Raw genomic sequence first — 11148 nt, forward strand, 5'->3', positions numbered from 1 at the left:
CAGAGGGGGCCCGAGACCCCCGCGGGGCCGCTGACCCCAGTGAGTGCGACACGGCGAAGGGCTGGTGCCCGCACCCCTCTGGCAGAAGCAGCCTGAGCCCCGCTCCCGCCTCCCTGTTTGTGCCAGGCTTCCCTTAGTCCCGAGCTTCACCGAAGCCATGCTTAGGCTCCGCTTACTAACGTGGGACGTGAAGGACACGCTGCTGCGGCTGCGGCAGCCCGTGGGGCAGAGTTACGCGGCCGAGGCCCGGGCTCATGGGCTCCAGGCGCAGCCGGAGGCACTGGCTCAGGCTTTCTGGGAGGCGTACGAGGCCCAGAGCCGGCTCTTCCCCAACTACGGCCGGGGCCGGGGGCTGAGCTCCCAGCAGTGGTGGGTGGACGTTGTGAAGCAGACCTTCAGGCTCTCAGGCGTGCATGAGGAGGGAGTCGTAACGCTGATGGCGGAAAACCTCTACCATGACTTCTGCAGTGCCCGCAACTGGGAGGTGCTGCCAGGAGCCAGCGAGACCCTGAGCCGGTGCTGCCAGCACGGCTTCTGCATGGGGGTGGTCTCAAACTTTGATAATCGCCTGGAAAACATCCTCACCCAATGCAGCCTGCGGCACCACTTCGATTTCATCCTCACCTCTGAGGACGCAGGCTTCGCCAAGCCGGACAGGAGGATCTTCGAGAAAGCACTGCACCTTGCCGGGGTCGCACCAGAGCAGGCGGCTCATGTTGGGGACGACTACACCCGGGATTACAGGGCAGCCCGAGCCGTGGGCATGCACGGCTTTCTGCTCCAGGCTGCTGGGCAGGGCGAGGAGCTAGAGGTACCCCCTGAGCACATCCTGCCCACGCTCAGCCACCTCCTGGCTCTCATTGAGAAGGGGTAGCTGTGTTTTGGAAGAGGACCAGTGCTGCTGCTGAGTAGCAAACCGCTCCTGGTGTGGGATTTCTTGCTGCCAGTTGGGCAGGGAAAAGAAGTGAGTGCTTCCAAGCACAGGGAGCAGTGCTGCCTGCAGAGCAGGAGGGCTGGTAATGCAATAAAATGTACCTGACACTCAGCATTGCTGCTGCTGTCTTTCATATCTCACAAATCACTATGGAAGAGGGTGAGCAGTGGTGCCTTCCCCTAATGGAGCTGGGGACTGGGTCAAGCTGCACTCTAGAAGGCTCATTCTGGCGGGGGGTATGGAGGCAGACACTGGGGTTTATCCCTTCTCGGTCACCCCGGGGGAGGCTCAAGCACCCCCCTGTGCAAGCACAGCAGCAGAGCTGGGGTCAATGCCGTCCCAGGGAAGGTCTACTTGCACAGAGCACCCCTGAGAACTGTGCACAGGCCCTGCGTGCCTCAGCGTACCCCAGGTTTGCCACCTCACCAGCATCCCCCTCTTCCTGACAGCAGTGGCCAGGAGGCAGTTGCAGGCCTCCTGCTGCAGGCAAAACAGTCTGGAGTTGGGCGATTTCACTTAATATATTGCCAATTAGCAAACTTTACTGATTTGAGTATTGAAAAATAAGGGCAACAAATTTTAAACTGTTGGGGAAACACCTTTCCTGCCCTTCTCCCTCACTCAGCTTCAGTTCAACACCTTCTTCCCTGCCTAATCAGCTCCCCCTGTTTTGCCATGTTACACTCAACCCCCCCGCTCCCTTTGGTAAGGCGAGGAGCAGGTCAGGTTCGGTTTCCTTCTGCTGCTCCTTTCTTCTTACTCCTCTGCTCTCACCTGGGCTCCTCCTTGGGCCACGACCCCTCAGGACTGCCCCAATGTGGGTTCCCCCTGGGTGACAGCCCCCCCACTGTCCCAGCTGCATCCCAATGATGTCCCTTTCCATGTACTGCCTCCCTGCCATTTCTCCAAACACATCTCTTAATATTTCTCCTGTTTCCTAAAGCCCACTGTCAGGCTAGAAAGCTGCCCTGGGTCAGAGACGAATTAAATGATTCACCTAAAAACAGCTGGCAGAGCCAGGAATTACGCTGACCCCTCGCCCCAGCAGGGCAGACACAGGGAGGGTTTAGCCTCCAGGAGAGGAAAGCTGCCATAAAACATATGAAGAAGATGTCATCTGAAGGCAGGTGTTGTCTGAACAGCACTGTACACAAGCCAGTAGCCCCCTCTGGGCTCCTTTCCCCCATAAAGGTACTGTATACTGTACAGTCACTGTATATACAATTGTATATTCACCCCCCCAGCAAGCGCAATGCTTCACTCACTGGACAAGCGAGATGCTCTGGTGTGCCACAGCAAAGACGGGATAGAGGGGCTCCGCAAAGGCCTCCCTGTGGGAGAAGAGGATGGTGCAGGAGTCAGGATCGTAAAAGAGCACCTCCCCTGCCGCAAAGTCAACCAGCACCCCAATCTCAGACGGAGACTTGATCAGCTCCACTGCCTGTGGGTGACCAGCGTGCAGAAACCTGAATTCCTTGTCGTAGCGTGAGAAGACCCAGGAGGCAGCGTTGAAGCCCAGGCGGGCTTCATTGCTGGACCCCTTCCGTGGCAGGGAGCTGTAGCAAACTCCCAGCTTGTAGGCGCAGCTCTTCTCCACACTGATCTTCCAGGCGCAAACTCCCGAGTGGAAAGCTGCGGTGGCCAAAGCATTGGGCCAGTGGTCAAATCGCTCAGGGCAGTCCAAGTCCACCTTTGCTTTCTTGGGGCTGAAGGTCAGGGTTTTCCCGTCTTCTGACAGGCTGAGGTGGGGGCTGATAGTTTTCTCATTGATGTGAATCTCCTGTGCACCTGCAAGAGAAGCCACAGGATGAGCACCAGCTCGGTGGCCGCTGCCTGAACCGTGCAAAGAATTCATGGCCATCAGAGACACAGTCTGCTCCCACAGGGTGACACAGTGCTGGGGACTCAGGCTCAGGCTGGGGGCCAGCACAGCAGCTCCCCGCAGGCTCCCCTCTCAAACCAGGGCCAGAACAAGGCAGAGACTCATCAAAGCCCAGATTTCACCAGACACTGCTCCACCCTTGCACTAGAACTCCTGCAGAGTCGGAGAAGCTGCTGCCCAAATTACTCGGACCCTGGCCCAAGTCCCCGTAAAACAGAACTCAGCAAGTTCGGTTAATCCCATTTTTTGAAGAGACCCAAATCTGAGCCCCATCCCTTCCCACCCCCACTGCGGGCAAGTAGGACCTGACTTCTCCCCCAGAGCCCAGAGCCTTCGCACAGACAGCAGGGCTGTTTGCACAAAACCTGCAAAGCCGGTAATACGGGAATGAGGAAGAGGAGAGGGCTGGGCAGGGGAAATCCCGTTCCTCCTATAAAGCCCAAGTCATTAACCAACCCACCCCAGGCACTTTCAGAGCAGCTGTGGGAGGTGGCACCAGGCATTAGAGAGGAGCATGGCCACGACTCAATTTGGTTTTGCTGTGAATTAAGGGGCTGCCCGGCTGCCCTTATGCCACAGCACAAAGCCAGTGAGCTGCAGCCCGGGGCGAGAGCCAGGCTGGCCAGAGGACGCCTGCACCCACCGGGGGTCTGCTCTGCTCCAGACCTGTGGGCTGACAGCACCCAGCATCGTTCATCCTGCCCTGGCTCCACACTCCCCCCACAACACCCCTCAGCAGGTCAGCAGACCAGGCACTGAGTAACTGCACAAGTGTTTCCCTCGCTCTGCAAATTGGTGAAGCAAAGAGATGAGGCTGATGCCCAGCGGACTCGCCTGCTCCCGGGGAGATCGTTTCTACCTGCAGGTGCCCCTCCTTGCCCTGCCTTGCCACACCCTCACTTCATTCATTTTAGGTCTTAAACCACCATGGAAACAAGACTGGAGCAGGCGAGTCATTTGCTCTCCCCACCCTGCCACCAGCAAGAGCTCTACCCTACCACGCCTGCTCCAGCCATTTCCCAACCACCCCCTGCTCAGCATTCAGCACATGGTGGGGTGAGGCCCTTATAGAATCAAACCATTACCCTGCACCCTAACTGGGGTCGTCCCAGAGCCCAGCCTGCTCCAGCACCTACATGGACCCAAGTCAGCACCCTGCGAGCAGCACCAGTGCTGGTCAAGGGGTTTCCTAGGGCTGCACTTGCCCTGCTGCTCCCTGGCAGGAGAACAAACCGAGGCTGAATTATCAGTTTGCACAACATGGAAATGCCACGAGCACCTGGACGTTAGGTGGAAGCTATTGCGGGCAACAGCAAGCAGAAAGAGGAGCCGAAGATGGCATCTCCTTCCAGCTGAAACAGACAACCTCATTTGTCTGATGATTTATTTCACTGAGCAGCAGGCAAACGCTTTGCAGCGTGCCTGCCCACCACGCTCTGCCGTCGGTAGGTCTCTGCAGCTGTATTTGGCCATGCTGCCTATTTGTAGGTTGACTTTCCAGGAAGCCAGACACTGCTACGAATTCACAGAAAACGGAGCAGTACAAGACTTTATCTTCCTCTGACAGAAGAAGGGCACCAAACCTCATATTGTGCAACACACATCTAAGCTAGGTGTGGGGTTGCATTCTGGTGTTCGTGTACTGGGATCACAAGGAAGTACCACCCTGACGACACCCATGTAGCTTCATTGTGGAATTGCGATTCCAGGGGAGCATCTGAGGGAGGCGAAGCGCTGGCAGAGCAACAGCAGAGTAATTCAGATCAGCAAATTTTCCCACACAGACAACTGTTTTCTTTAACAAATTAAATCTGCCCTCCGGATATTCCCATATATTCTGATGAACAATTCCCCAGGAATTCAGCTCGCCCCAAAAGCTATTTTCTTTGTGTACAGTACCCATCAGAGTGGCCATGCTGCTTCAGGGAGACAAGGGATGCTGGTAGGTAGGTTAACACAGTTAACATCTCTGTCAAGTGCGTATGTGTTAGCTGCAGCATGTTTTACTACTTTAAAAATCCAAGTTCCCATTTCCAAAGTCACACACCCGAAATCAAGATCCCTGTAGCTAGATTTAGGCATCAGGGTGGAATCTGGACCCAGCCTGGTCCCCAGGGGCAGAAGGTCACCATGCAGCAGCCCAACACCTCAGCCAGCTGGGATGGCTTCAGTTGGTGTCACCTTTGCAGAGGGTCCCCCGTCAGGCCCCCAGCCAGCACCACCACTTACCTACCCCCCAGCAGGATCGATGCAGGTGGCCATGAACCGAGATCCCTCCCAGAACAGTGCCAGGAGATTTACATCACCTCTCAGTTTAAGGAAGAAGCTGCCAACCCCAAATGTAAGCGAAGCAGAAGCCTGGATGCCAAGCACAGACATCAAAGGAATCAGGTTGATTTCTGAGAGTGAAACAGAGGTTCGTTTGACTGCTGGATTCCAAGTTTTTGAAAGGCAACAGGGGCAGACCGTCAAGGCTGGGAATTTACTCTTTTCAAGCAAATAAGCAAGACCAGCACCTGTTCAACCACCTTTGGGAGAGGGACCACCCAAGTGAAACACAGCATTACTGTGTCTTAATAAAAGCTAGGACCACTGCAGTTAATATTAAATCTCTACGGCTAGGTCCCGGATGGACTATGGACTAGTGAGATAAGCAGGAATATGGCAGGCATCCTCAGCATGCAATAATGACATGTTAAATGTAACTGCAAAAAAAACCCAAACCAGGGTGTAATAATAGCACCAACAGACCCACTACTAGGATCAAATGCCTTAGAGTCATTACATTTGACAAGGATGCTACTGGGAAAGGAATCAATAAAAAAACCCATGTCACAACAAAAAGAATTAGGGAAAGGTTTCCTGCATGACTTGACAGCTCTGAACACCCGCTGCAAACCTGCTCAACTTTGCCAATGTACAACTGTAGGAGTTTGCATGACTGCTGGCACCCAAAGACTCAAAACAGAGGGAAATTAATCACAAAGGAAGAGCAACACCGGAGTTTGCAGTAGAAGAAACAAATGATGGTGTTGTCCGGTACGCACAGATTCTCAAGCTAATACTGGAAAGCACAAGAGCAATAAAAGCCAGAAGAACACACCTTGGAGGGGGACCTGGAATCAGGGAAAAACTGCTCATCAGCATCGAGAAGGAGATGAGCAAAAATCAAAGGTTAATGCAAAAGCTTTGGGAAGATGACCCCAGGAATTGCTCACGAGGTGGCACACAGGACAAATGCTTTCAAATCGGGAAGCACATTGCCACCTTTGAGGAACAAAAAATACATTTGAAACGCTCTAGTGATGGCCTGGAAGCAAGAGTAAAAGCAAACATTTCACAATGAACAATTCAAGCAGATCACAGCCGGAAGGAGGATGTCTCTCCCTGCTCAACAGAGCCGACACCAACCTGGTAAAACCATATCCAGAGCACGTCACTGGCCTGACAAAGGCCTCTGATGCAACCTCAGCCGTACGGCAAGAGCTGAACCAGATCACAAACATCTCTAACAAACCACCAGCTTGTGCACAGCCACAACCTCAGCTTATGATCAGAAAGCTGCTGCATTTACTCACTTCTCTCTCCAGCACATCATAGCGTCTCACAGATGCCACGTGGGTGAGTTCACCCTCTTTTAGAATCACCAGCAGGCCAATGATAAATACAGTAAAGAGATTCCATGACAGAGATTCCTACGGCAGCATCAGCTTCGCTGCTGTCACCAAGTGACCCAGGAAACAGCAAAAGAAACCAAGTGAGGTTAATCAACAGAGCTGCTGAAAGACACAGCCTTTTCAAACCCCTGTTCTCCTCCTAGTCACAACCAGCTGCTTTGAGCCACCATCCCCCCTCCCAAACCTCCTACAGCTGCTCCTGCCCCCCTGGCTGGGGGTTCTGAGGAACTAGCAGGGGCCGGGACAGCAGAGCAGGCAGGACACCCCTGGTCCACAGCAGGACACAGCATCAGGATGTTTTGACACAGCATCAGGATGTTTCTTTGGGCACAAGATGAACGAGCATGCGGGAATCCCCAGAGAGGATGAGACCTGAGTGAGACACTGACCTGCAATGCAGCAGAGAACCGCAGAGGCCCATAGGCGATGCAGCAGTGGACTCTGAACACAGCTCTGATTAAAGTTTAACTTCAGGGACTCCTGTGGCTCTAAGATTCCCTCCGCCACCTCTGTCCTAGCAAAGGAACACCAGAGTTATTTCAAAATACAATGATTTATTGACCAGTGCTGGGAGGCGTTTAGGATCACTAGGAAGTATGACGGAAATATGAGCTGGAGCTGTTGCAAGAGGAGCACTTGGCTGCAGAGAAACTGCTCTGGGAGTTTCTGGACAAACTCTCCTCCCAAGTGATATACTTTCGGTTGGCTTTGATTGCAGTCCCTTCTGAAAGGACCTCAGTGTTTCAAAATGCAATCCCAGCAGCCTGAGTCAACAGCCTCCTCACTCACCAGACACAGATTAAACGCATCTGAGAGCAGCCATCAAGGTACAAGAGGAGCACAAAGAACAGGCTGCAGTGAGAGAATCAGATTTCCCTCTATCGACAAAGCCTCGCTGTCAGAGCAAGGGTGGATACAACAGGATAACAACCCAGGACTCCAGGTTTCATACAGCATAGCAAGGAGGTTGAGGACTTGCTGGGTTCCTGTGGCCTGCAGTCCACACGGGAACTCGTGGTTGTAAGTAAAGGCTTTGGCACTGGCTGCTGGTGATGTGCCGTGGCCGATTTCTTACTCTCTACAGGCAGGCTGCAGGCAAAAATACTCCAGAAAGCCCTCTGGGTAGCAGAGCCCATCTGGTGCGGGCTAACACCCTCGCAGTGGCCACAGAAATAAATGCCTGTAAAAATGCAGCCACCAAGCTGCCTTCTCAAGGAAGGGCAGCCCAACGTCACGGATGGCGACTGTCAGAAATGCTGACACCTGCACTTGGTTCTCCCCTCTGTGCAATCTCTCTGTTGGGGAAGGAGGCAGTGTGAGCATGGAGCCTGGGCGAGCTCCCCTCTGGCCAATGTTGTGCCAGCAGCCCCCCAGGCATGCAGCACGCCAGCCTTCCAGGTGGACAATCCAACCTCCTGCCAACAGGCCAGGGACAGGCTTGCTCCATCTCCCAGGGAGCCCTGTGGAGTTTACCAAGGAGTTGGTCTCCCATAAGCAAGGGCCAGTGCATCTGGCAGTGCCTCCAGGGAGACATTGCGCATTTCTAGGTGCCAAGACTTCTCCATCTCAAGCTGCAGCGCAGCACATGAAGCAGAGACGAGAGGCCATGCTGGCATCTCTGTGCTCTGTCCTTGTCCTCAACAAAAGCAGCGTGAGGGAGGGAAGAGGGGGGGGGTCACCTGCTGCCTGAGCAATGGCATGCTGCTCACAGCGGGAGCCACAGAGGGTGCAGGCAAGCTTGGAGCCGGGGTCAGGGAAAGGACCAGGAGTAGCCAGGTACTAACCTCTCGAAGATCTCATGTTCTGCACGCTGGGGACAAGGAGAGAAAGAGTCATCACAGCTAAAATCCCCACAAATAAAACCCCAAACTCAGGCCTGGGGCACAGCAAACCCGGGACCCAGGGAGCAGCATTCTCCTTCCTGACACAGAGAAACCACCCCTCACCCCAACGCTGGCCCCGTGGAGCAGGGGGAGCATCCAGCATCTGTTTTTTTTCAGCTGCAGCTCTTTCCACTCCCTGATTCAGAAAATGAGTGGGGATGGCTGAGGGCGATACATCTTCTACATCTAGCTAGGGGTAACGTCTGCTGCACCGGTGGGACTGGGTGGCTGGGTGACAGATAGCTTGGGAAGAGCATGGGAGCATCCAGATGGAGCCTGGCACTGCTCTGCTGTGCATGCAAGTGGTGTGAGAGCAGAGGACAGCAAGTACAGCTGGATCCTCTGGCACAGGGGAAACCGGTGGGAGAGCTGAGGCAGGTGGGAAGTCTCGAACCCACAAAGAACCAGCTCTGACTCCATACCCCTTGGCAGATACCAGCCTGTCTGCATGTGGGAGCTCTTACTGCTGCACCCTGCCTTGCCCAAAGCATCAAAACCCCAGCCCCAAGGTCCCCCTTCCTTCCCCACCCTGTTAGGTCACGCAGCGAGAATGTCCTGTGCTTGCAACAAACATCCAAAGACTTCAATGAGGGGTGAAGGTGCAGAGGACCTAAGCCAGGACCCAGATCACCTCGTGATCGGTCCCACTTGTTTCCGTACCTGCTGGCAACGATGCCAGTTCTAAAGGTACAGCCCAGTTAGCAAACTGGTGGGAAAATACTTGATCCCTGCTCAAATATGAGCTGCAGGGTGCTCTACAAGCCTTTCACTTTCCTGTGACACAACACATACCAATTCCTGATGGACACAAATACCAATATCAGCAATCCAAGGTGGAGAGTGTATGATCCCCATTTCCTCTCCACCACGTGGCAAAAGGACAAACTGAGGGTCTCACCGTTTTCTGCCACAGGCATCTGACGGATCTTGCTTTCCAACCTCTGCTCTCTACAGTGAGGCCGCAGCTCAGCCAGCTAAGGTGCTGGGGCAGGACAGAAGCTGCATTTCCCACCAAAGGAACAGCCAGCTACCTTCTGTCCATGGGATTGGTTCTGTTTTCCAAGCAGAGCTGCTGTCCCCCCACCTCACAAATTTACGTGTGGCAAGCAGAGGCTATGAGCAAGGAAGAGGAGGGGCAACACCCACCTGCTCATGTCTACAACGAGATGAATTGCTTGGGTAAACCAAGACAATTTAATAACCAGAAAAGGAACTGAGCAAAGGGAAGCACAGGCTGCTTTGCTCAGTAAATATCCCATACAGGTATGCCAGACGTTCAAGAAGAGCTGCAGGTGTTCCCAAGGGTCACGTTTTGATTAAAACTAAACAGAACACTAGAAAATTGGCAGCTCAATTGACTGCTTTAAGAGCAGCTCTCAACCCATAGCTGTCCTGGCTGTCAAGCCCAATGGCATCTGAGAGTTAGCAGCTTCAAGCCAAGAGCTTGGAGACCTGAGCCTGGGTGGTTCTGAGCCTCACTGCAAGCAAAGGCAGAATCAGGCAGAGCAGATGCTCTCAGAACCACTGAGAGAACACAGGGGCTTTGCCAGGACCAGGTGAAGGAGGTTCCTTGAGCTAGACCTGCAAACATAGGTCCCATCCAACTCTGCCTCCTTGCTGCCAGTGCAGCAAGCTGCTGAACACCATATTTAGGTCCATAATATCCATGATAAAAAGTCTAGGTCACTTCTGGGCTGACTGACCTGTCCCTCAGTACAAGGAGCAGTACTCACCACCAGGCCCTGGTCATCCAGGTTGGTGATCATGTCCACCAGGTAGGTTCGGAGAGCATCCAGCTTCTGCAAAGCCTCAGTCCAGTGCACCTGCTGGGTCAGGATGCTCTGATGCGCCCGCTCCTCCTCCGCATGCACCTTCTCCAGCAACCGCTGTTCTTCATTTTCACACGCATTCCCCACAAAGATCAGCCTCTGGATTACCAGCTCCCGTGCCGCATTGGCTGCGTTCTGCCAGAGCAAGGAGAGAGGAGAAACATCAGCCTTGCTTCAACTCCAACAAGAGCACCAACCGCTTCTGCCGGCTTTTTGTGGGCTCAGCTGTTAAGATTACTCTGTTAATTGAGCCCAAGCCACAGTAATCATCATGATGCAAGCAGAAGTAAATGGGACAACCAGTCCCAAACCTGCCTGCTGCCTCCTGGCCTAACCCTGGTACCTAAGTGACAACCTGCGAGGGACCAGAGTCCCATCCCTCAGCAGATCTTCCTGGATTCACTATTAGTGAGAAACACAGCCACCATGAGAACTGTCTTTTATCTTCAGCGACAGTGGGGCACAAATAAAATCAGGAACGGGCAAGACACTGTTCCTTGTGGAATGTTTGATGGCTGCACACTGATACCACTAAATTTATTGTTTGCATACATTTTTTAGGCAAATAAAGCAGGAATCACAGGTGCACCCTGGTGCTCCACTTGCACAAGCTGTGGGGTGGGAGGGGGGACAACCCCTGCACACCGACGAGCCCCCCGAGAGCTCACCATCTCCCCTGGGAACAGCAAGCACGGGAGCACGTGGGGCCAGCATGCTCCACGCTGTGCTGGGAGAAGGGGCAGGGACTCACCAGGAGGCCCTGGTCCTTGGCAGGCAGCACCTCGTCCAGGTGCCGGGCGATGGCAGCGCTCTGCAGCTGGAGCCGCTCACACCGATCCACGATCCTGTTCTGGAACACAGAGCAGTGGGCAGTGCGTGGGCCTGGACGGGGCAACGGCGGCCCCCAGCCCCTGCCCCGCCCGCCCCGCCAGCCCCACACCCG

At 54.2% G+C, this 11148-nt stretch overlaps 3 protein-coding genes across 3 annotated transcripts in view; 2 read left to right on the forward strand and 1 right to left on the reverse strand.

Moving 5' to 3' along the window:
* ALAD (aminolevulinate dehydratase) overlaps positions 1–34 on the forward strand; it is a 5254-nt gene extending 5220 nt beyond the window's left edge. Inside the window, exon 11 of the mRNA XM_035891876.1 lies at positions 4–34. Within this exon, the coding sequence (XP_035747769.1) occupies positions 4–34 (31 nt within the window). The remainder of the gene's footprint in view (positions 1–3) is intronic.
* HDHD3 (haloacid dehalogenase like hydrolase domain containing 3) lies at positions 7–1045 on the forward strand. Its single transcript, XM_009636335.2, has one exon. It carries the CDS (start codon positions 158–160, stop codon positions 872–874), a length of 717 nt encoding a protein of 238 aa, XP_009634630.1. The 5' UTR covers positions 7–157; the 3' UTR covers positions 875–1045.
* Positions 1046–2195: 1150 nt separating this feature from the next.
* Positions 2196–11148, reverse strand: part of BSPRY (B-box and SPRY domain containing) — a 12212-nt gene continuing 3259 nt past the window's right edge. Inside the window, exons 2-6 of the mRNA XM_009636304.1 lie at positions 10957–11055; positions 10110–10340; positions 8278–8303; positions 6883–7007; positions 2196–2722 (exon numbers count right to left, since the gene is read on the reverse strand). Coding sequence (XP_009634599.1) covers positions 2196–2722; positions 6883–7007; positions 8278–8303; positions 10110–10340; positions 10957–11055 — 1008 coding nt within the window. The remainder of the gene's footprint in view (positions 2723–6882; positions 7008–8277; positions 8304–10109; positions 10341–10956; positions 11056–11148) is intronic.

This window comes from Egretta garzetta, unplaced genomic scaffold (genome assembly GCF_000687185.1).
Source record: "Egretta garzetta isolate BGI_Z169 unplaced genomic scaffold, ASM68718v1 scaffold143, whole genome shotgun sequence".
In the NCBI taxonomy this organism is placed as follows: Eukaryota; Metazoa; Chordata; class Aves; order Pelecaniformes; family Ardeidae; genus Egretta; species Egretta garzetta.